Here is a 26443-nt window from a genome sequence, read left to right as displayed (position 1 = left end):
TTCAAATTCCAGCTCCACCAATTGTCAGCTGTGTGATTTTGGGCAAGTCTCTTAACTTATCTGTGCCTCAGTTACCTCATCTGTAAAATGGGGATTATGACTGTGAGCCCCATGTGGGACAACCTGATCACCTTGTAACCTCCCTAGTGCTTAGAACAGTGCTTTGCACTAAGCTAAATAATTTTACACTTTCTCAGTTTTTCACATCAATCAGTTAGAGGCTTCTTAATTTATATAAAAATCACACCTTGAAATGACCAAGTGTTCAGTTGCCACAACCAATCAATCAGTTGTATATCTTGAGCATTTACTTTGTGCAAAGCACTATACTAGGCATTCTGGAGAGTATAATATAGTTAAACCTCATCCCTGCCCTCAGAAAGCTTACAGTCATTAATAAGTGGGAAACCACTGTTATTTAAATTTTATGGCAGAGAAAACATCTGGAAGGCTACTGATGATAAAAAGTAAACTAAAATATGAATTTTAGAGGCTGCTGGTTTCAATCTGCGGTTTCCACCCACTCAAAATTGTGAATTACACATCATGAAAGGTGAATGACTGTATAGGTGCATTTCCGTGACTAAGGCAGCTGTTGTGTGCTCTTTCATAAAACGAATAACAGTAATAATAACAATAATAATAGTATGTGGTACTTGTTAAGTACTTTCATTTAACCGAGCCCTGGCATAGACAGAAGATAACCAAGTAAGATTCAGTGCCCATTCCACATAGGTCTCAGGGTCTAAGTTAAAGGGAGACATACCCGTTTTACTGATGAGGATCCTGAAGCACAGAGAAGTTAAGCTACTTGTCCAAGGTCACACATCAGGCAAGTGGCAGAGCAGAAATTAGATCCCAGACCCTTTCACTCCCAGACCAAAGTGCTCTTCTAGTAGGCAAAACTGCTATTCTTCAGGGGTGACTTCCTCTCTCTTTCTGTGGTTAGAAAGATAGAATTCTCTCCTCAGGTTTTATAGCTAATAAATCCCATTCTGAAATTCCATGTCTAGCCCTACAGAGAGTGATTCTGCTTCACATTAAAATCCCTGTGAATTTTGTTTTCCCAGAATTTATGTGTGGTCATTATTTTCTGTGTTGTGGGTTGCCGACTTGTACTTCCCAAGCGCCTAGTACAGTGCCCTGCACACAGTAAGTGCTCAATAAATACAATTGATTGATTGATTGATTGATTTCTTACACCTCAACTTCCATTTTTTTAGTGATACTATTTTTGAACATAATTTAAAATTTCCACCACATTGTAATTACCTATTTTCCTGAACCTTCAATAATAACCAATCAATTGATTATTGATTGATAATATATCAATATATTTTGAGCAGTTATTGTGTGCAGAGCATTATACTGAGCACTTGAGAGAATACAGTATAATTGAGTTGGTAGACATGTTCCCAGCCCACAAGGAGCTTAAACTCTATACCTTGAATATGTATAACACATTTTATTTTTCTAGAGCACTTTTACATTAGCACTATTGTCTTTTTGCTCCACAACACCCTGTGATATAGGGAGACTGGCATTATTATCCCCTTCTTATTAATGTCTGTCTCCCCCTGTAAACAGTAATCTCATTATGGGCATGGAATGTCTGCTAATTCTGCAGGAGTCTGGATGACATGGGTTCTAATGTCAGCTCTGCCACTTGTCTGCTGTGTGACCTTGAGTAAGTCACTTCACCTCTCTATGCCTCAGTGATCTCATCTGCAAAATGGAGATTGAGACTGTGAGCCCCACGTGGGTCAGGGACCTTGTCCAAACTTATTTGCTTGTATCCACCCTGGTGCTTAGAACAATGCCTGGCACACAGTAAGTGCTTACCAAATGCCATTGTTATTATTATTATTATTATACTATTTTATTATACTCTCCCAAATGCTTAGTACAGTGCTCTGCACATAGAAGCACTAAATAAATTGATTGATTGATCCTCATTTTACAAAGGAGGAAGCTGTGACGCAGAGAGGTTCAGTAATTTGTCTAAATTCACAGAGCAGGCGGTGGTAAAGCTGGAACTAGAACCCAAGCCTCAACTCCCAGAATCATCCTATTTCTACCATGCCATGCTAATATTGAAGAAATATTTTAAATTAATGCTAACCTTCTGCTAGAATCTCTCACTAGCCAATAAATCTTTGTTCTGGAGCAAGCAGCATAGACTAGTGGAAAGAACACACTGGACTGAGAGTCAGAAGACCTGGGTTCTAATGCCAATTTTTCTCCTTGCCTGCTGTGTGACCTTGGGAAAGTCCTAAACTTCTCTGTGCCTCAGGTCCCTCATCTGTAAAAATGGGGTTAAGATATCTCTTCTCCTTCCCCCTTACATTATGAGCCCTGTGTAGGACAGGGACTCTATCCAATATGATTATTTCATATCTACCCCAGCAGTTGTAACATTTCTTGGTACATAAGTGCTTAACAAATAATATAATTGTTGTTAGTAGTAGTAGTAGTAGTAGTAGTAGTCATTGTGACTTAGTGGAAAGAGCCCGGGCTTGAGAGTCAGAGGTCATGGGTTCTAATGCCAGCTCTGCCACTTGTCTGCTGTGTGACCTTGGGCAAGTCACTTAACTTCTATGTACCTCAGTTACCTCATCTGTAAAATGAAGATTAAAAGTGTGAGCCCCATGTGGGACAACCTGATTACCTTGTATCCCCTCAGTATTTAGAACAGTGCTTGGTACATGCTAAATGCTTAACAAATGCTACCATCATTATTAGTAGTAGTAGTTGTACTAGTATTTTATCTGATTCCTCAAAAATCTCCAGTGGCTACCAATCAACCTACGCATCAGGCAGAAACTCCTCACCCTGGGCTTCAAGGCTGTCCATCACCTCGTCCCCTCCTACCTCACCTCCCTTCTCTCCTTCTACAGCCCAGCCCGCACCCTCCACTCCTCTGCCGCTAATCTCCTCACCGTGCCTTGTTCTCACCTGTCCCGCCATCGACCCCCGGCCCACGTCATCCCCCTGGCCTGGAATGCCCTCCCTCCACACGTCCTCCAGGCTGGCTCTCTTCCTCCCTTCAAGGCCCTACTGAGAGCTCACCTCCTCCAGGAGGCCTTCCCAGACTAAGCCCCCTCCTTCTTCTCCCCCTCCTCCCCCCTTCATCCCCTGCCTTACCTCCTTCCCTTCCCCACAGCACCTGTATATATGTATATATGTTTGTACATATTTATTACTCTACTTATTTATTTATTTTATTTGTACATATCTATTCTATTTATTTTATTTTGTTAATATGTTTGGTTTTGTTCTCTGTCTCCCCCTTCTAGACTGTGAGCCCACTGTTGGGTAGGGACTGTCTCTATATGTTGCCAACTTGTACTTCCCAAGCACTTAGTACAGTGCTCTGCACACAGTAAGTGCTCAATAAATATGATTGATTGATTGATTGATTCCTTTACTAATGTTACAGTACTTATTCCTCTTCAACAGATTTTTCTTCCTCTTTCTCTCCTTTTCCTCCACCACCTGCTTTACCTTTACTTTGTAATATTCCAACTAAATGGAGTCATCATCTCTCCAAGGAGGAACTTGTAGAGCCATAAACAAGACTACTGCCAAAGAATAATATCCTTTCACATAGGCAATTCTATGTGAAATTCTAGAAATGACATGAAGACAAAAAGCAGAACCCACAAATTAATTATGGCTTTTCCCCACATTTAGCCAATAGAGAATGTCATGCTTTTTAAACAGTGCAGAGAGGAACACTCTAGCTTTCAAAATGACTGACAACCAAATCGACAAAATGTGACTAGGGGTTGGGTTTTTTTGTCAGTGTTCCATCTAAGACTAGCTCGTCCAAAGCCTTTCCTTCCTGATTTATGTCAGATAATTCCACTGTCTCCACTTCTTAAAATCACTGGTTTCGTTTGAAGTCTCCCCATTAAGTGAATGACATGTTCATAGAGGATCGCTATAGGAGCCATCGCAGCAGTAAACCCAGGTATGTGGCAGCTTTGTTCAGCTTGCATTACCTTAGAGCACAGAGTTTCAATCTGGGCAAATGAATGTCAGATATTGAAACCCCTTTTCCTCCCCCCTCCACTTCAGGAGATCAGAAAATCAGCATGGATCCGTGATTCAGGAATACAATTATGTTTTATTTATTCCCCATCAGCCAGGTTCGTGTTTGTAAAACATCAGTCAAGTTGACTCCAATTTGTCTGGCACAATGGGCTCCTGACTGGGTTTGAAACTGGTGCCAGAATCCAAAGATCTGTGGTGTCAAAGAGGGTTAGCATGCCTGTGGTCTGAGACTGGATTGGTCTCTGTGAGAGGAGGCCCCTCCTTGGGAGGAGGAGGAGGAGAAGGAAGGCAAAAAGGGGGAAGGGGAAGGGAAGCAGAGGGAAAAAGCAGGTGGCTGCTGCTTTCACCTGAACACTTATCTAATGATGTAGTGAAAGGACCAGCTCATAACATTCCAAGGACCAGCTGGTCTGGGTACCTGGTTTACCTGGAAGCTGAGCAAAACACAAATGCTGGCAATATTTCCCACCTGATATACTTTCTGTCCCTACTCATTTCAAGAACAGTGTAAACCAGAAATCTGTCACTGACTCCATGAGAGTCACTTGGAAGGTCTCCAAGAAGCCTTCCCTGACTAAGCCCTCCTTTCCTCTTCTCCCACTCCCTTCTGCATCACCCTGACTTGCTCCCTGTTTTCATTCCCCCATCCCAACCCCACAGCACTTACATACATCTCTGAAATTTATTTCTTTACATTAATGTCTATCTCCCCCTCTAGACTGTAAGCTCATTTTGGGCAGGGAATCTGTCTGTTTATGGTTACATTGTACTCTCCCAAGTGCTTAGTATGGTGCTCTGCACACAGTAAGTGCTCAATAAATATGACTGACTGACCTCAGGGGTTGTTAGCCCATTTTTCTCAAATAGAAGATAAGAAGTGTGTTGTTTGGCCTATTGTAAGGATTCTGGGACTGGAGGATTTGAAACCTGGGTTCTATTAACAGCTCTGCCATTGTTGATCTGTGACCCTGGAAAGTCATGTAATCCCTTTGTTCTTCAGTTTCCTCATCTGTAAAATAGGGAAAAGGTGCCTGCTCTCCATACTTAAATTTTGAGTTCCACTTGAGACAAAAATTGCATCTGATCTAATTATCCTATAACAATCCAGGTTTTCAGCACAGTGTCTCACAATTAGTGTTCATATCTCTTATCAAGAAAGATACATTAGCTGCAGTCCTGAAACTTCAGAACCAAGAACTGTTATGGAATTAATTGTAGTGGTAGTGGTTTGTGCACTCTCTTGTCCTTACCAGTCAAGGTCCTGCTGGGGCATGAATACAACGAGCAAATAGGTAGGAAGGGTATGTAACCTCTAGCCGCTAACCTCCTCACTGTGCCTCATTCTCACCTGTCCCGCTGTCGACCCCCGGCCCACGTCCTCCCCCTGGCCTGGAATGCCCTCCCTCCACACATCCGCCAAGCTAGCTTTCTTCCTCCCTTCAAAGCCCTACTGAGAGCTCACCTCCTTCAGGAGGCCTTCCCAGACTGAGCTCCCTCCTTCCTCTCCCCCCCTTATCCCCCCCGCCCTACCTCCTTCCCCTCCCCACAGCACCTATATATATGTTTGTACAGATTTATTATTCTATTCATTTTACTTGTACATATTTACTATTCTATTTATTTTATTTTGTTAATATGTTTTGTTTTGTTGTCTGTCTCCCCCTTCTAGACTGTGAGCCCACTGTTGGGTAGGGACCGTCTGTATATGTTGCCAACTTGTACTTCCCAAGCACTTAGTACAGTGCTCTGCACACAGTAAGTGCTCAATAAATATGATTGAATGAATAAATGAATGAAAGAGTGACCGTAACCATGGGATCATGTCATTGCTGCTCCATGCCCAGAGGGTGGTTATTATTAATAATAATAATGGTATTCAATAAGTACTATATGTCAAGCATTGTTATAAGCTCTGAGGTAGATACAAGCTAATCAGGTTGGACACAATCTCTGTCCCACATGGGGCTCCCAGTCTTAATCCCCACTTTACACATGCGGTAACTGAGGCACAGAGAAGAGAAGTGATTTGCCCAAGGTCACACAGTGCACACGTGGGAGAACAGGGATTATAAACTACATCCTATGACTCCCAGGCTCTTGCTTCATTCTCTTATTGACTAGAAAAGGGTGACTTTCCTCATAGGAGTGGAGGAGCAGAGGTCTGTGCTTTTACCATGGCTCCTGCCTTTTTTCTATAAATTCCCTGTCTTCCGTAAATGCACTGCCTTTTGACCCTGGATTTGAGATAGTTGTTCCCCAGTGCCTGGCTCTCTCTGGACTCCTGCAGCTTTGCCATTTGAGGTTAGCTGCTGGTTTCAAAGAAGAAAACTTACTTGTCATTTTGAGTGGAATTGGAGTGGTTTTCTGAATTGAATAGACTAAAAGAGTGATTTCATATGGTTAGTGTTTCAAGCCCATCCTCCAAACAGGGTACTGTGACCTCCACCCGAGTGATTCCTTCAAATGTTGAGTGAGATGAGGCATGTCCTGGAAATTGAAGAAACAAAGACTAAAGACACTGCTGTTTTTGAAATATACTTTGTTCTAAGAAATCGTATTTCCTCACTTGGAGGAAGCTAAAATCTGAATTTTTTTTTCAGTTCAGTACAGAATAATGTGTGTTGCAGCTAATGCTTATTTACAACATTGTTCCCAAATGATGATCTTGCCTGTAATCAATGATATTTATTGAGCATTTAGTATGTGCTGAGCCCTACATTAAGCACTTGGGGGAGTACACTGTATAGAATTAGCAGACATGTTCCTTGACTATATTGGGTTCACAGTCTAGAGGGTGAGACTCTTAGATTTGATCCTTCAGAATGGAAAAAAAAATCCCCAGCAAATCACATATAACCACTTGCCCATCCTCTTAGTCTCTCTCTCTCTCTCTCTCTCTCTCTCTCTCTCTCTCTTCCCCCTTTCCCCCTCTTCCCTCCCTGCCCCCTTGAATACTTTCATTCAGTGACAATTCAAACTCAGCCATAACCCAGGGATTTCTAGAACAGGGAATCTGCTTACTCCTCAGGCAGTCTTCCAAGTGGGTAGCTGTTTGGCATACAACCACTCAGCTGATTGTATCAGCTGGACCACAAACAGTTGCAGGGGAGGATTTGAGGCAAAGAGTTGAGGGAAGCCCAGAGCAGTGATGAGAGAATGGCCCCCATGAGGCATCTGATTGGGAAGAGGATGGTGTTGGACAAAAAGCCTGGAAATCAGCACAATCAACTACCAGGGTAGGGTTTGGGAATGCTTTTCCCATTGTAAGGATGACTGGCATTAGCTAAAGAGAGGTAATTATGTTAGAAACCAAACCCAGAAGGGAATAGGCAGTTGATTCCTGGGACTACTATAAAATTTTTGGCGTCAAGTGACTGTTGCTACTGAAACCCTTAACAAAGTAATTCCTGAATAGCTGTTTATGACCAGAAGGCATGGTAGTGTGATCCAATAACCAGCCTTTAGGGGTGCAGGCTTCCTGTGATTTTTAATGGTGCCAAAAGGATGGATGGTAGGCCAAAAGGAGTCTAGGATGACATTAGCAAATTACTGGGTCAGTCATGGGGTATACTAGCATGGAGCCCAAAGAGTGCATACCCCTACTGTCAATTGCTATCTGGTGTCACAACTGGGCATCCAACTTCAAAGATAATTGGAAACATTACCCATACATACTCTTTCTCACAAGCATTCATAGATCTACTAAATCTATTTCACATAGTTATACCAGGATTATGCACCCACTCCTCCTTGCATTATCAATCAATCGATCTTAGTTATTGAGCACTGAGTTGAGTACTTTGGAGAGTACAATATGGGTTAGTAGACACATTTTCTACCCAGAAGAAGCTTACAGTCTACATGTGCCCTTGCTTCTCCTCATTTTAAAATCAACCAATGGTATTTATGGAGGGCTTACTACATACAGAGTACTGTACTAAGTGCTTTGGGGAGTACGACGGAATTAGCAGACATGTTCCCTGTCCATAATGACCTTCCAGTCTAGAGGGGGAGACAGACATTAATATGAGTAAATAATAAGTAGTATATAATCTATAATTTAAAGATATACACATAAATGCTGTGGGGTTAGGGGTGGGACAAAGATCAAATGTCCAAAGGTCACAGAACCAAGCACGTAGATGATGCAGAATGAAGAGTGAGCCAGAGAAAAGAAGGCTTAATCAGGGAAGCCCTCTTAGAAAAGATGTGACCTTAATAATCATTTGAAGGTGGAGAAAGTGATGATCTGGTGTATTTGGACGGGGAGGGAGTTCCAGGCTAAGGAGAGGACATGGGAAAAGGGTTGGCAAGGAGATAGATGAGATCAGAGCACAATGAATAAACTGGGCGCTAGAGAAGCAGGGTGCGCAGGTTGGGCTGTAGTAGATTAGTGAGGTGAGGTTGGATGGGGAAAGTTAAGTGCTTTAAAGTCAATGCTATGGCATTTCTGTTTGATATGGAGGTGGAGGAGCAGCCATTGGAGGTTCTTGAGGAGTGGAGAGACGTGGACTCAATGTTTTTGCTGATAAGTGATCCATGCCACCAAGTGAAGTGTGGACTGAAGAAAGAGGAGTCTGGGAGTCCTGCAAGTCAGCAAGGAGGCAGATGCAGTAGTCAAGCCAGGAGAGGATAAGTGCTTGGTTTAGCATGGTAGCAATTTGGATGGAGGGGAAAGGGTGGATTTTGTGCCCTTGCAATGCTGTGAAGGTAAAACATACAGGATTTGGTGGCAGATTGAATATGTGGGTGGAATAAGAGAGATGAGTGGAGGACAAAGCCAAGCTAAGGGCTTGTGAGATAGGGCAGAGCAGCAGCAGCCCTGTTGATATGGGTCCTTCAATCCTTCCTCATTTGTCCTTCTCCATTCCTCCCATTTCTGTATTTTTAATGGTATTTTGTTAAGCATTTCCACTGTGTCAGACACTATACTACACTCTGAGATAGATAGAAGATCATCAGGTTGGACACACTCCATGTCCCACACAGGACTCACAGTCTTAATCCCCATTTTACAGCTTAGGTAACTGAGGCACAGAGAAGTTAAGTGACTTGTGCAAGGTCACACAACAGACAGTTGGCAGAACTAGGATTAGAGCCCAGGTCCTCCAACTCCCAGGCCCATGCTTTTTCCACTAGGCCACACTACTTCTTAGTTATTTGACCATGAGCTCTCTGATGGGCTAGAGACTGTCTGAATTATCGTCCTTGCTCCCTTCCCTTGTGACTAGCCCAGTGTTTTGTGCAAACACTGAATGAAGGGCTACACAGACCAAAAATACCCATGACTAACACAGACCTACAGGAACTATGAAGGCCCCAAGAGGCAAGCCGTTCAAGTTGTTGGCAGAGTAGGTGGGCAATTTTCTTAAACCCTGATTCTGAGATGAGAGGCTAAAAAGAGAACCAATCTTGTCTCCATTCTGCAGAATCTGCATTGTATTATATGAGAAATAGTTCTTCCTTCCGCACTTGCTGAAAGGAATAATATCAAAGATGACATTCAAATAAGAGTTTGCAACAATTCTGAAGGCTCATTTGGGTTTTCAAGGGAGCTTGGTCTAAGAGGATATATACCTGGGTAGAAATAAATTGCAGTATCCTATCAAATCTTCATATACATGACCGAACATATGTGTCCCTTTCAATCTCGTCTTTTTCAAAATTCCCAACTTAGTCTTTAGAACAGTTGAAAATTTCTTTACAAATTTTACATAAACATGCTTTCTGACTCATACTAGAAAAATGCACAGGGACATGTTTCAAATTAGACACCCAAAAAGTGTACAGTAGCAAGGAAGGAAACACTGGAAAAAGATAGTTTTAAAAAATTGTTATTCTCAAATAGAAATCAAAATGATTTGCCATATGAAAAAGGTGAGAAACTAGATCATCATGTATTGTTACACTGCTGTTTATTTTTTAAGAAACCAATTCTTCAGTTTTTGATTCTTTGGACAGCAGCCTTACCATCAGAACCAGACCTGTGGCAGAATACACTCGTCATTTCCCGATCAACTCTCTCCTTTGTCCATGCCAGAGAATACGCTAATCACATCCCATCTGCTCCGCCCCATTTCTGTGGTAGAGAATACACTGATTGTATCCCATCTGTTTTGCCCCGATTCTGTGGCAGAGAATATGCTGATCGTATCCCATCTGCTCGGACCTGCTTCTGATTAATCTTGCTTGTGTTTAGAAGTAATACTCAAGAGGCAGTAATAGTCAGCAGACGTACTTGTTTCAGTGGACAAATTTCTCAGAATTCTTTACTCTCCCAAATCTGTCTCTCTCGTACAAGTGTTATTTATTTAAATAAATCCAGAATGGTATTGAGGATTGGAAATGACCACAATGAGAGGGCAAAAAAAAAATCTATGGCAGCATTCTTCTGAGAGACTGATTAACACTTAAAACTGCTAAACACATTAAAAGCCCATTTAGCAAACAACAGAAACTAATGAACGTTGGTAATACTTTGTGAATGTAAATGCAGAATATTATTAAGTGAGATGTTTGGGTGGAGAAATGACTCTGAAATGGTTACATGAGTTGAGGGAAGGAACAGCTGCTATTCAATAAACTAATGAAATTTGGCAGTTCATTAGTAATATTTGGGTTGATGGGTCTTCTTTCTAAAGCTATTTGATTTTTTTGTGTGTTGCTTTGGTTTCTAGGCTTCTAATTTTGTTTCTCTAATTACCATTTGCTCATCGTTTCTGGGCCAAAAAAAAATCACAGATTCTTGTAAAACTCTAGAGCTTAAAGGGATCTCAAAAGTTGATTTAGATCAGCCTTCATGTTTCCAGGTGAATCAGTAGTAAACCATCCAAGATAGATGGGAATGGAGAATCATAACTGCTCTGGTTTGTGTTTCTAACATTTTATTTCCCTCTCTAAGCAGTCCAGAAGTCTTTCTGCATATACAACTACAATTTCTCCCACTTGAATTCAAGACCATTTCCCCTTGAGGAGTTCTCAATGGACAGGGAGAGCAATAGAATTAGTAGACTTGTCCTCTGCCCTGATGGTGCTCACAGTCTAGTAGGAAAGATGAACAATACCTTAAATTGCAGATAGGAGAACGTAATACAGTATACCAGTCAGTGGTGTTTATTGCACACTTACTGTTTGCAGAAAACTGTATTTAGAGGTTGGAGAGCACAGTACCACAGAATTGGGAGACATGTCCCCTGCCCTGCAGTAGTTTACACACTAAAGGGGAAGAAGACTTTATAACACGTTATATAAATGTACTAAGTGCTATGGGGCTAAGGGTGGGGTGGATATCAAGTGATTAAGGGTGATGTAGAAGAGAGAGAGATTATGGGAAGTTAGGGCTTAGTTGATGAAGGCCTCTTTTGGGAAATGATATTTTAATGAGACTTTGAAGGTGGGGAGTTAATGGTGTGTCATTTATGGAGCAGGTAGGCATTCTTGTCAGAAGGAGGACATGGAAAAGTGGTTGACCACGAGATTTAGATGAGATCAAGGTACGGTAAATCGGTCGGCACTGGAGGAATGAAGTGTGTAGGCTGGAATGTAATAAGAAATGAGAGAGATAAGGAAGGAGGGGGAGAGCTAATTGAGTGCTTTAAAGTCAATAGTAAGAAGTTTCTGTTTGATACAAAAGTGATTGGAAGTTTTGGAGAAATGGAGAAATTAGAAAAATGATCCAGGGAGCAGAGTGAAGTAAGAACTGGAGTGGGAAAAATTAAGAGAAAAGGAGGTCAGTGAGGAGGCTGATGCAGTAGTCAAGGCAGGATATGAAAAGTGCTTGGATTAGCATAGAGGCAGTTTGTATGGAGAGGAAATGAAATCCTCTGGGGAATTTTCTGAGGTAGAATATGTACTTCCTGTGATTTTCTAAAGATCTTCCACTGTCAAGTCTGCCTCCAAACCGTTGCTCATACATCATCCTTCCTTCCCCTTCTTCAAAGTCCATCTACAATGTTTCTTCCTCCAGGAAATATTCCTTGATAAATCCGCCACATCATCATGATCCTTACCCCTCAGGCCACCTCAGCAATCTTATGCCCCTGTTGATGTGTCATTTTGTATTAATTTATTTATGCATCTGTGTTTATTTTTCATATCTATTTTCACATTCTATTAATATATTCACCAACTTGTATCTACTTGTCTTCCCAATTTGACATGAAAGCCAAGGATTTTATACTTATCATCTATGTCCCCCAAGCATCTGGCATAATACTCTCACCTGGGTAGGGTATGAGTGACATGTCATAAGTTGCTCAGCAGGCCAGTGGCAGAGAGAGGCCTAGAACTCAGCTCTCCTGATTCCCAGTCCTATATTGTTTTGTGTTGGCCATGCTGTCTTCCCAAGAAAGGAAATTTCCTCATCTTAGTAGTAATGATAATAATAATGATAGCAATTGTGGTATTTAAGTGCTTACTATGTGCCAGGCACTGTACTAAGTGCTGGGGTGGACACAAGCAAATTGGGACAGACACAGTCCCTGTCCCACATGGGACTCACAGTCTTAATCCCTATTTATATAGATGAGGTAACTGAGGGACAGAGAAGAGAAATGACTTGTCCAAGGTCACACAGCTATCAAGTGGAGGAGTGAGGATTAGAACTCAGGTCCTTCTGACTCCCAGGCTGGTCCTCTATCCTCTATCCACTAGGCCATGTTGCTTCCCTACTTTCATATGACTGTAAGAAAAGAGAACCAAAAAAAGCTATGATGCCTTTTTCACTGATGCTGGTTTTTAAAGTCACTGATGGTCACCCCTTTTTAACATATTTTTTCCTCCCCTTTTTCACAGGTTAAAGTCTGTTCACCTTGAATCAGCAGTTCCTTATCCCACAGATGGAGACATTGCCAGTGCTGTGGAACTATGCCAGTGTCCTCCTGGATACAGTGGTGCTTCTTGTGAAGTAGGTTTTTGATGGTGGTTGTGAGGTTTTGTCTTCAAAGCTAACTCAGTTAATTAATTGTATGCGTTGAACACCTATTGTGTGTTGAGCACTATATTGGGAGTTTAGGACACACAGGAAGTGTTCAATAAATACTATTCAACGAATAGGAGACTTGACCTCCGTCCTGAAGGAGCTTACATCTAGCCGGAGAGATGGACACTAAACATATTACAGGTAGAAGAATAATAATAATTATGGTATTTGTTAAGCGCTTACTATGTGCCAAGCAGTGTTCTAAGTGCTGGGGTAGATACAGGGTAATTGCGTTGTCCCACATGGGGCTCACACTTTTAATCCTTATTTTACAGATGAGGTAACTGAGGCCCAGAGAAGTTAAGTGACTTGTCCAAGGTCACTCAGCAGTCAAGTGACAGAGTATATCTATCAATGGTACTTATTCATTCACTGTTGTACTTATTGAGCACTCACTGTATGCAGAGCACTGTACCAAATGCTTGGAAGAGTACAACAATAAATAGACACATTCCTTGAACACAACGAGTTTACAGTCTGAGTGCTCACTGTGTGTAGAGCACTGTACTAAGCACTTGGGAGAATACTGTACCACAGAATTGGTATATACATTCCCTGACCAGAAGGAACTTACATCTAGAGGGGAAATTAGACATTAAAATTCATTTTGGATATCAATGTTTTTCTTCTTTCTTCTTTTATTTATGGTATGTTAAGTGCTTACTATGTGTAAAACACTGTTCTAAGCACTAGGGTAGGTACAAGTTAAAAGTGGAACCCAGTTGCTGTCCCTCATGGGGCTTTCAGTCTAAGTAGGAGGGAGAACAGGTAGTTAATCCCCCTTTTACAATTGAGGAAACTGAGTCACAGAGAAGTTAAGTGATTTGCCCAAGGTCACACAGCAGTTGGCAGAGCTGGGATTAGAACCCAGGTCCTCTGACTTCCAGGCCCAGGGTCTTTCCACTAGGCAACTCTGATTCCCAATCAATCAATCAATGGTATTTATGGAGTGCTTACTGTATGTGGAACACTGTCCTGAGCACTTGGATGAGTGCAATGTAACAGAGTTGGCAGACACATTCCCTGCTCAAAATGAGCTTATATATATAAGTACTGTGGGGCTGAGCATGGCATGAATATCAAATGCTATAGACTGTAAAGCTCGTTCAACTACATATTCAATCTGTGAACAAGTCCTGTTGGTTCAACCTTCACTACATCGCTAAAATCTGTCATTTCCTCTCCATCCAAACTACTACCACATTGATCCAAGACCTTATCCTATTTTGCTTTGAATATTGCATCAGCCCCCTTGGTGATCTTCCTGCCTCCTGTCTCTCCCTACTCCAGTTCATGCTTCACTCTGCTGCCCAGATTGTTCTGCCCATTTTCCTCTGCTTCTCAAGAACCTGCAGCGGTTGCCCGTCCAACTCCACATCAAACAGAAATACCTTACCATCAGCTTTAAAGCACCCAATCACCTTGCCCTCTTCTATCTGGTTGATTTCTTCCAATTTAGCACCATCACTTTGCTCCTTTAATCCCAACCAACTCACTGATGACGACCCCTCGCTCACATCCTGCCTCTAGCCCTGAGCTCCCTCCCCCTTTATATCTGACAGATGATCTCTCTCCTCACCATAAAAGCCTTATTAAAATCACATCTCCACCAAGAGGCCTCCCCCAACTGAGCTCTCATTTCCACTACTCCCTTTCCCCTTCTGTATTGACCTTACACTTGGATTTTTACACTTTATTCACCCCACAGGACTTTTGTACGTATCTGTAATGTATTTTAATGGCTGCCTTCCACTCTAGACTGAAAATTCCTTGCGGGAAGGGAACATGTTTACCAACTCTATTATATTGTACTCTCCAAAGTGCTTAGTACAGGGCTGTGCACACAGTAAGCTCTCCTTAAATACCATTGATTGATGTGGCATTTTCTTGTCAGCCCTTTGTCTCTTTAAAACATGCTTCTTTATGCTGCAGAAGGATTAAAGTCTTGTTTTCACCAACAGCGTTTGGTATAATCAGAGCTGGAATCATTTATCTAGAAAGAAAATCACAGAGATTCCAGACAAGCTCCCTCCCGACCCTTTACCAAATTGACAGTGAGAAGAACAAATGAAAGTCTTAACTAGGTCAATCTTAATTTGAAGAAACTAAAGGAACACCATATAGCTACACTGTCCTACTTATTTTAGGATTCAAGAATGGGTTGAAATATTCCCTTGCTATACCACCCTTGAGGACATTTTCAACTAAGAAGCCAGACAATTCATCTTAAACCAGAATTGCGCAGTGTCGCATAATGGAAAGAGTCCAGGTTTGGGCATCAGAGGACCTGGGTTCTAATCCCTGCTCTGCCACATGTCTGCTGTATGACCTTGGGCAAGTCACTTAACTTCTCTGTGCCTCAATTACCTCATTTATAAAATGGGTATTAAGTCTGTAAGTCAGTGTGGGACATAGACTGTGTCCAAGTTGATTATACTGTACCTACTTCAGCTCCTAATACAGTGCCTGGCACATAGTAAGCACTTAACAAATTCCATTAAAAAAAAGTCAAAGATACTGTAATTCAGATCCTGGTGACACATTAGTTCTCTTTTTATTTATTCCCTATCTTTCCTCGCAGGCTTATTTTTCTATATATTTCTATTTTTCTTATTTTTCTAAATGGCAATTCTCATAGTGTAGATATTTCCATAATATGGCCTAGATCTGTGTGTTTAATAATTTATAATATGCAATTCCAAATTAAAAATGATAATTTATTTTAACAATATAACACTCTATAGTAGAAAAGCAGTATAATTTTTAAAATGGAAACAATTACAGCTGGAAATGTGTATTCCCATAAAATCTTCAAAAACCATATATAACACTGTCAAGTATTAACCAAAGCCCAAACATAGTCTCTCCTGATTTGTCACATTACTTGCATTATTGATCTACTTTGTAATATTAAAATAACATAATAATTTTTGTAATATTAAAATAAAGGTGAGACTTTTGTGGGGTCATATCAGAATCCAGCCAAGCAATAAGGGGAGGGGGAGGAAAAAAGGAAGAAGGAAATAATGGAGGAGGGAAAGGGGAGAAGGATAAGGAAGGTAAAAAGGCATTTGGGCAGGGACTGTGTCTACCAACTGTTATACTGTACTCTCCCAAGGAATTTGTAAAGTGCTCTGCAGAGTAAGTGTTCAGTAAATGCAATTGATTGACTAATTTATTTGAAACTGCTTCTCATGTCTGTCTTACTCTCCATCAATCAATCAATGGTATTTACTTTGTGCAGGTAACTGTACTAAATGCTTGGGAGAATGCAATACAACAGAGTTGGTTGACATGCTCCCTCTATACTATAAGCTTGTTGGAAGGGAGCATGTACTCTCCCAAGTGCTTAGTACAGTGCTCTGCACACTGTAAGTGCTCAATAAATACAATTGATTAACATTGATGATGTTCCGTGCCCCAGAGGGCTTTATACAATAGGCACTCAAGGACTTAGTCTCCCCAATTGTCCCTGATGTGTTATCCTTTCTCTTCCTTCTGCTCCTTCTCACCTGGACATGGCAGTCTCAGTGAACCGTCTTCTCTTTCCTGTCCTCACCCTTTGCTCCTTCTCCTCCCTGGCGTGTTCAGGGACCATGGCTTACAATTTATTTCCACCTCAAATTGAAGTGAAGCAATTGTGCAATAGAGGCAATTATGAAAGTAAATATAAATCCATCAATGGTATTTGTTGAGTGCTTACTATATGCACAGCACTGTACTAAGCACTCTGGAGACTACAATAACCCACAGTTGACAGACACATCCCCTTCCCACAGCAAGCTTACAGTCTAAAGTATCTTATTAATGTAAGATTCCTGAAGGTAGGCATCAAATGCGTTAATTCTAAAGGGCTTCCCCAAGTATGGTGTTCTGCACCCAAGCAGTAAATAAATGCTTTTGTTGGATCACTGTCCATCCAAGAATCAAGCCATCAAACCAATCAGTCATAGCAAGCTAGAGTGGACTGAGTTCTTTTTTCTAGATCTTCAGGCAAGAGAGGATAAAATTAATTCAATTGTATTTATTGAGCACTTACTCTGTGCAGAACACTCATAATTATGGCATTTGTTAAATGCTTACTATATGCCAAGTACTGTTCTAAGAATTCAGTCCCTGTCCCAGGTGGAGCTCACACTCTTAACCCTCAATTTACAGATGAGGGACCGAGTCCCAGAGAAGTGAAATGGCCTGCCAAAGGTCACACAGCAGACAAGCAGCGGAGCTAGGATTAGAACCCTGAAACTTCTGAGACTCAGGCCTGTGCTCTATCCACTAAGCCATGCGGGGTGCAAGAGAATTTCCCTACCTGGAAGTAGCATGGCCCAGTAGGAAAAACACAGACCAGGTGCTCAGGTGACCTGGGTTCTAAATCCCAGTTCTACCACTTACCTGTTGTTTGAACTTGGGCATATTACTTAGTTTCTCTGTGCCTTCTCTTCCTCATCTGTAAAATGGGGATAAAATACCTCTTCTCCCTCTCCATTAGAGAGTGAGCCCCATGTGGGACAGGGACTGTGTTCCACCACTTATCTAGTATCTACCTCAGTGCTTAGAAGAATTTTGGCATAGAGTAAGAGCTTAAAGAATGCCACAGTGATCATTTTTAAACACTCCACACCAATTAAGATAATCTAGACTGTAAATTTGTCATCTAGTAAATAGACTGCCTGTGGAGAGGGATCCCACTTGCCTATTCTATTATACTTTTCCAGTCACCTAGTACAGTGCTTTGCTCACAGTAAGCACTTGATAAATACTATTGATTGACTTACCGATTGACTTCATCATTCCATGAATAGAGATAGTCTTTAATTGACTGGAGTCCTTATTTTTCCCTCTTTTTCCAACTTCCTCTAGGGGGACATTCTCCAGAGACAACATTTTATTAATCAGAGAGACTCTCGGTTGGAGAGCATTTGCCGGTCTTACAGCATTGGCAATTTAAACCAGAGCTCCCTTTGTCTTTTTTAATAGAAGGGATGACTTGTTCAAAGTTCAAGTCTGTTGATGGGCTTGCCTCAATTTCTAACTTTATCAGTGATGGAAATGTGCTGGTGACTGACTTAGGCGTTTTAAAATCTTTCATGATTTATCCCTCAGCGTGCTATGTACGTTAAAGTGAAAAGATGGGTACGCAAAAGGGGGTCTAGAAACTTGTAAATTCAGAAGGTGTTTAGTTTCCAGATCTCTTAGTAAAATAGCATCACCATTGCTAAGGATGAGAGAAAGCAATGAAAAACCTATCCTCATCAAAAGGTATCAGGTGCCCATGTGTACACTTCTTGATGAGCTTGATCAACTTGCAATCCAAAATGAACAATCGGAATGCATAGAAGCAAATCTAAGGAAGCACACACAGCTGAATATAGTATGTATCTGGGGTGGCCAAATCAAGTTTTGTGAGCCATGCACAACTCCTCTTAACTAGTTTTGCAGTTTCCACATGTGTGCCTTATTGTTGATTGTGTTATGCAGTGACCACAGGCTGTAGTGTGCATGTTGACCTGGGTGAGAAGGGCCACATCTGGATCTTGCTTTATGTCTCTTTCTCACCAACCCCGCTAGCTGACACCCTCCCTTACCACAGGCATGCATGCTTATTGCTCTGGTTAAAGAAATTATTTTTTGACCAGCTATTTTATGCTTTTTGTTTGCTGCTCTTCAGTTCATGAGGTTTGGTCACCCCCTGGGATATATCAGGTGCAGAGAATTCATGGAATAAATGAATCTATTAAATTGAAATGTTTTCACTGAATCTAGCATATCTGTAAATGCCTCTGGGCAGTGGACATGGCCAAATAAGATGAGGGACTCGTAGGTTCAGATAATTTGGTCCTAGGTCAAATGATATAATTTCAGAAGGCTTGTAAAGAGAGGGAAGGAAGGGTAGGGTCTAAGGATGTCCTAGGCATAAGATGTGTTCAAAGTCAGAAATGCGATGGAAGGGATGAGGTGGGAGCTGTGAGTAAACGAGAAATAGAATGTGTGTGTGTGTGTGTGTGTGTGTGTGTGTGAGAGAGAGAGAGAGAGAGAGTGAATTTCTAACAGCTGAGATTCTCAGAATATTCCTTATTTTTCCTTTTCTTTCAGTGTTTTGTCTTCTGGCTATTTTTCAGTCTGTAGCTCCTGTCTTGCCACTGTCATATTTTCATTCTTCACTTCTCTGCTTTATTTTACCATTTCAGAAGAAAGATCAAGCTAATACTTCCTCTAATCTCACACCTGCCAATAAAACTAAGGTCAGTGCAAAGCTGTGTTGTCAGGAAGACTAGCTCTCTGCGAAGTGTCTATCACCTCAGCCATGTGACTATCTTTCCCTCTAAATTTGCTGGATGACGTTTAGTCGTGTGCAACCCCATCGCATGGCTCCCAGTCTGACAACTGTGTTCTCTCCCTTCCAGTCCTGCTGGCCAAGGCACCGGAGAGTGAATGGGACGCTCCTAGGTGGGATTTGTGAGCCATGCCAATGCTTTGGCCATGCGGAGTCCTGCGATGATGTGACCGGAGAATGCCTGGTAAGTATAGTGTCCTCGGGGAAGAGTGATTGATGAGATTAAGATCAGCTCGATAACCCAGTGCCGTTTCACTAACCATCTTCGGAAATTGTGGTACTCAAAAGAAGGAGATGTAATTTGGCATGGGGAAATATTTATCTTGAACTGCCTTTGGATCAGGATGGAGTTGATCAGGAAAACCTGCAGGAAGGAACATTGGGAAGTCACCTTAGCTCGAACTATTGAAATGGGATCAACAAGACCTCACATGATATGATCAACATGGACAAATGGGTAAACCAAAGGTTTCCCTCCTTCCCGTCAACTAGTATGAATAGCAGAGTGTGTAACATATTTTCTGTTTACACTCTGCATCACATTCCCTATCCATAATAACCTTGGGAAAACAGAGCCACAACGGACATTTGGGCAGCTGGGAGTTGGTGGTTTTATTTTGTTGCTGTTGTTGTTGTTATTTTTTAATAGACAAACAGACTTAATAAGAATGTGGTTTGCCTCTATTATTAAAAAGACGAATCCTGAAAATCATGCAAAGCAACATGATTTTGCAATTACAACCCAGCTTTTTTTATCCAAAACATTTCCACTAAGAAAGGAACTTTTCCCATCAAAGCCTTTGAATTGGTGAATTATGCTGAATAGACTGTTCTGATTAACTCAAGGGCATTTTAGTTTTATATCGTCTGACATGGCATGAAGCTTGAAACAACATTTCTCATTTCATTAGTCTTGCAGAGAAACAATTTGAGTCAATGCCAATTTAGCTGGATATCATACTCCTATTTCCCTACAGAATTTTAGGCAAATTCTGTCGTTCCAGCTTGCCTTATAGGATATTTTTCTTTCTTTCTTCCTCTCCTGCCTTCCTCCTTCTGCTTCTCTTCCTTTCTTTCTGTCTCTTTCTCTTTCTCTTCTCATTACTTATTTTTCTGAGGAAATAGCTGCTAGAGAAAGCCTAAAATGAAAATTCAGGGTTGTTGTAATGCAATTTGACATCCAGAATTGTTGTTGGACTTCCTCCTTCTCCTTATATGAGATATTGCTTAATTGCATTGCAGGGCAAAACAAGGTAGATTTAATTTGGGTATTAGTAGATTTTTTTTTTTAATAGCATTTTCATGAAGAGAGTCATGAACCGATTCTTCAGTTCATATGTGAATCTTAGGAAAAAGACAATATCGTGATAGTTACCTTTAGTGCGAAATATTTATCTCCTGATTGAACATGGGTTTGTCTTTCCCTACTCCTCAAAAGGGAAAAGAATCTGTAAATATGATTGGGCCACTGTGGAGCTCCCAGCCATATACTTGATAGGATTAACTGAGAAGGAATTATTCAAGAATGGGAAAGAGAGGCTGGTGTAATAGCTTGCATGACAAAATGTAAGTCAGTGGTATTTATTCTGCAAATAGTATTTGTGGAGCACTGTACTAAATTCCTGGGGGACATTAGTTCAATGTAGTTGGCAGATATGTTCCCTGCTCACACAGACCGTAAGTTTGGGGAAGCAGCATGGCTCAATGGAAAGAGCCTGGGCTTTGGAGTCAGAGGTCATGGGTTCAAATCCCGCCTCCGCCAATTGTCAGCTCTGTGACTTTGGGCAAATCACTTCACTTCTCTGTGCCTCAGTTACCTCATCTGTACAATGGGGATTAAGACTGTAATCCCCACGTGGGACAACCTGATCACCTTGTAACCTCCCCAGCACTTAGAACAGTGCTTTGCACATAGTAAGCACTTATTAAATGCTATTATTATTATTATTATTATTATTATTATTATTATTATTATTATATCTACCAACTCTGATGCATTGTACATTGTATTTTAAAGATATGTACTTGAGTGCTGTGGGGTTGAGGGTAGGGTGAATATCAAATGCCCAAAGGTCACAGATGCAAGTGCATAGACAAAGTGCCCAGAAAAATCCCCAAAATAATTAAATTATTTGTTAAGAATTTCCTATGTGCCACGGGCTATGCTAGTGAGGTAGATACAAGATAATCCCACACAATCCCTGTCCTACACAGGACATTTCTTTAAGAGAGGCTACATTCTAGGCAGTGACTCCCAGCCTTTGCTTAGCCTTTAGAAATCCACTGCCTAAAGTTATATCAGCTCTTTCCTCTCTGTTGTGATTTCATTCCATTTTAGTGAGAGTGAGCATTCTCTTCATTGGTTGGGTGACTGAGGATGAGGCGTGATGATTTCTGACAGATCTTTCTCCTGTTGCTTCCTAATGCATACCACATTGGGGCTGTGATTTATTGAGACCCAGCAATATGTTACCCAGAGCTCCTGAAAGGATGCTTTGGGTAAATGCAAAAGGAAGATACAGGATGAAGTTCAACATGCCTCAGTTATAAAGTATGGCCCTGAATGAAAAGCGACCTAGAATGGGCGGTGGAGTACAGATGTCCTGGTGATTTTGGCTGTGTGTCCCAGAGTAAAGTTTATTCGAAATGCTGCTCTTCACTCTGGATCACGGGGTTTTTGACACAATCCACATAATGGAGGATGTTCAAACCCTCCAGAAGAGAAGTGTTTCACTTCAAAGGCAATCCTTCTTTAGAGACTTATATGGCCTTTTGGCTCCCTCATTATTATTCATCATGCTTTTTTCCCCACTGTAGTATCACAACAATTTAGACATCTAATTTTACTGATATGACATTGCTCTTTTACTCTTGACCTTTGAAATGTGTTGGAAGAGAACTGAAATCTTTTGTGATTTTTTTTTCCACTTGGATCAGAGCTCGTGTTATCTGTTGACTGTAGGCCTTTTTAAAAAGATCATCTTTAGCTCCCATCTTGAAGTAGCTGGGAGAGACTTCTGATCCCCTAGAAGAACCAAATGAGAAGGTTTATTTTTATTGTGCTATACACCGTTCTTTGATTTAATGGGCAATCCAATGCAAACTCTGAAATCCCTGTGACAGCATAACCCTCCCCATCCTTCACCTCCCTACCCCAGGCCAATTATGCTATCAGAGTGTCACATAATCCCCAGTCATTTTAGGGATTGATATCTTATAACTGTAAAAAGAATATGGAACATATTAGATTTGTTTTTGTATAATTTCAGTAGTGTATACCATGACTTCTAGAAAGCCTGAGAGACAAGTTTATGCAATTTCCTCATTAACACTTAGAAGGGACTAGATGCTACATAAATAGGATGTATTTCCTCTGCAGAATTTCAGCCAAGATCCAAATGCATTCTTTTTAAATACCTTAAACTTAGGTAAGAGGAAGATTTATTTCGTAGTATTCACTGAAAGAAGTATTGGTGACAGTCAATGGATTTGGTATTCGTTTATTGAAAATCTTGGGAATTGGCAGGTAGATTTAGCCCACCTTAGGTTTTCACTGAATTACCAGAGGACGATTGCTATGAAGCAGCAAAACTAAAAATGGTGTAATCCTACCCTAAATCTGACATGAGGAGGAAAAGGGAAAAGCAGCATGGCCTGGTGGAAAGAGCATAGGTCTGAGGATTGAGGACCTGGATTCTAATCCCCACTCTGCCACTTGTCTGCTGTGTGACTTTGGGTAAGTCATTTAAGCCTTCTGAGCCCGGGTTTCCAGCAAAATATTAATTAATTAATTCAATCGCATTTATTGAGTGCTTACTTTGTGCAGAGCACTACACTAAGTGCTTAGAAATTACAATAAAGTAATAAAGAGAGACAATCCTTGCCTAAAACAAGATTACAGTCTAGAGAGGAGGAGACAGACATCAAAACAACATCAAAACATAAAACTTTAAAACACTTTTTCTCCATTTGCCTAACTGTGGTATCTATCTCACAGAGCAGTGTTTAGGGGATGGCAAGGATCAGTTGATTTTGACAAACAAGCACATTATAAGGCTGGTAGAATGTACTACAAAATTATGCTTCTACATTAAAAAAAATGGGTCTAGAAAGTGTGTGCTTCCTTTTGAAACACTACAAAAGTCCTACAGAGCCAGAAGGAAGCAATAGAACCCAAGCAGAAGGCTACCGTGTGGGAAGTTAAACATACATTTACTGCCAAGAAAGAATAGGCTTGTGCTTGTCCCATACAAATATAGTGCCTTTTGATGGATGGCTAGCAGCACTGACTGTTAGGCTGAGGCAATGGAGATTGAATTGATTAATGAACAATGAATTATGATGAAGACATGGTGTTCACAAATCCACATTTCCCATTCATTTCCTGGCTTAATACGAGTCCAAAATGAGAGCAACGGCTTCCAAAATGAGACTGCCGAATGATTTTGAATACTTAATTTAAATTATCAAAAATCTAGCCTATTTTTTTCCCTGTATAATGTTTTCCATCTGTTTGTGAAGTTTTCCTCAGTTTTCAAATCTTTAATTATGAGTCAGGCTTTGCTGGCTCACATGTGTTACTTTTGCCTTGTTAGTGAATCATATCTATCATTAGAGTTCATGTAGGTAGCAATTAAATGCCTAAGATGATGATCTCAGAGGAGCAGAGTGTACTGTCACATCTCCCACTAAATCAGATGAAGCAAAGGCTCCGATTAATTTTACAAAGAAAGGGGCTGGATCTGTCTGAAAGTCAGACTGAACTCCTTAATTGTAATCACAACAAATAGTCTGTTTTTAAGGCTCTGGTGACATTAACCTTCCTTGCTGGTAACATAATCAGATTACATCCTCGAGAACAATAAACAAAGCCAAATGAGATAGAAGGGTAACCATTGTATAATGGGGATGTGATATAAAAATGAAGCATTTTTTTCACTCTTAAGAAAACTAGCAGTATATTTTAAGGAATGAAATGAAAATTAGCCGTCGGCACTATTTCTCTGCTGGGAAACTGGCCGTGAAAAAAGGAGGAATTAATTTATCACTTGCAGGGGAACATCCAAGAGATCTTGATCTATTTTAAGCTCTAGTTTTGATGATTTTTGAGACCAAAATGACAACTACGACCATATGTTTCCTTCTCAGGACTGCAAGGACCACACAGGTGGCCCCTTCTGTAATAGATGTCTTCCTGGTTTCTATGGTGATCCAACTGAAGGGACCACCGATGACTGTCATCTGTGTGCCTGCCCATTAAATATACCATCGAACAAGTAAGTCATAGGTTTAACCACCTGGTCATTTCTCCATCTGGTAATTAAAACAAATTCTTTAGAGTTTCTGTCCAATATGGCCCCATATTGTCCATCATGTACAAGTGTGCTTGTCGTTCTTTTAGAAGAGATAGTATCTTTCTACTTGAGTTAGTTTACGGTTCTGATTATGATTTCTTTGGCCTCAGATATTTTTTAGATGACTAGTTAAACATTTTCCGGTAGTGCCTTATCCGTGACAGGAACAAAACAGAAATGGTTCCAAAATGATCCCCCAAAATCTATTCTGGAAAGCCGTAACATCTTGAAAGATACCTTAATGACCTGAAATATTTCTCAGAAATAGCTTTCAATGACATGCTGATGATATTTATGTCCTTAAAGTGTTTTTCAATAGACTTAAAGTAGTGGGGATTGTAATTTACTAACACATAGAGAGACTTGAGCTCTGTTACTATTAATTAGGAAGATGAAATGGGCCCCTGGGGGTAACTGATTTTTCCAAGTCAAACAGGATGCAGTAGGTCAGAATTCACCGTTCCTGCTAATCTGTCTGGTGAGCACCCACAAGGACCCACCTTTCCACTCTGTGGTTATTTTCATTGTTGTGATGTGCCCTAAAGAAAAACTCAACTAATTCAAGTCTATTGGAAAGTACTCTAAGAACATAAATATCCTCTCATGTAATTGAAGGCTGTTTCTGGAATGTGTCAGAAAAAAAAAATCAATATACACTTTGGAGGTAGAACCCTGCAATCCCTTCTCATAGTTTCTCCTTAGGCTTACAGCCAATCAGCAAAAGCTTAAAACCATGGCTATAGGATCCCTGAGTTGCAACTCCTAGGGCAAAGTTGACATCCACCAAGTGATCTATGTAGATCTATGTATCTTTTCAAGTCACCAAGGCCTTCCCTGCATCTGAGAAACCACTGGTGGTGCTTATGGCCACATTTATGCTTCATCCACTTCTCCAACTGAAAAGCACAGAGGGTAGACCGAGCAGTATTAAATGTGCTTCTGGAAAATAATAATATTAATGAGCAAGAAGTCACAAAAATAGGACTCTGGTCAAGCAGGGGACATGCTGGTGCATTATCAGCCTCTTGTTAAGATATCTGATTAAGTGTAAGATCAAATGTAGTTATTAAATTTGTGCATTGTGTCATAGATTTTTACCTGCAGCCAGGTCTCAAGTAAAGAAAGGAGACAAAATAAGGAGATTGTGCTGTATTATGGAAAAAGAAATATGAAATTTCTGTTGTTGAAACAAAAATTGCTGGGAATCAACAGGAAGGTCATATAAAATAAAATGAAATACATAGTTTGCCATTATATAAATGCAGTCCTGGATAGTGCATACAGTTTATGTCTTCACATCTTAAGGAGAGCATAGTAGAGCTGGAGAAGGGGCAACAGGTCATCCAAGATGATAGGTGGAAAGAGTAGAGAGTCAGGAGACTAGGGTTCTAGTTAGGCCAAGTGACTTACTGTCATTTGGCCTCAATTTCTTTACCTGTAAAATGGGGAAAATAGTACCTGCCACTCCCTGCATTACAGGAAATGAGAAGATTGATTAAAAAGCCCTAAGCAACAACAGAAGTGCTATTCATATACCAAGGTATTAAGATCAGTGGCCATGGCAAGGTTTCTCTGTAAAATTAGACAGAGAAGATGAGGAGGCTATGGTTGGGAAAGACAAAGTCTAGGAGGTGATATCATAAAAGTTTAAAAAATTAAGTAATGTGCAGACAGGGCATTTAGAATTTAATTCCATTCATTCATTTAATCATACTTAGT

The 26443-nt window shown here is 40.7% G+C and overlaps 1 protein-coding gene across 1 annotated transcript in view; it reads left to right on the top strand.

The window, feature by feature from the left end:
- The window catches only part of LAMA2 (laminin subunit alpha 2), a 633073-nt gene that overhangs the window by 356972 nt on the left and 249658 nt on the right, over window positions 1–26443 (top strand). Inside the window, exons 15-18 of the mRNA XM_038760171.1 lie at window positions 12850–12961; window positions 19225–19278; window positions 19441–19554; window positions 24519–24646. Of these exons, the coding sequence (XP_038616099.1) occupies window positions 12850–12961; window positions 19225–19278; window positions 19441–19554; window positions 24519–24646 (408 nt within the window). The remainder of the gene's footprint in view (window positions 1–12849; window positions 12962–19224; window positions 19279–19440; window positions 19555–24518; window positions 24647–26443) is intronic.

Source organism: Tachyglossus aculeatus, chromosome 2, assembly GCF_015852505.1.
Source record: "Tachyglossus aculeatus isolate mTacAcu1 chromosome 2, mTacAcu1.pri, whole genome shotgun sequence".
NCBI lineage: Eukaryota > Metazoa > Chordata > Mammalia > Monotremata > Tachyglossidae > Tachyglossus > Tachyglossus aculeatus.
Note: the sequence above shows the minus strand (reverse complement) of the source record. Positions and strands in the feature narration are given on the sequence as shown.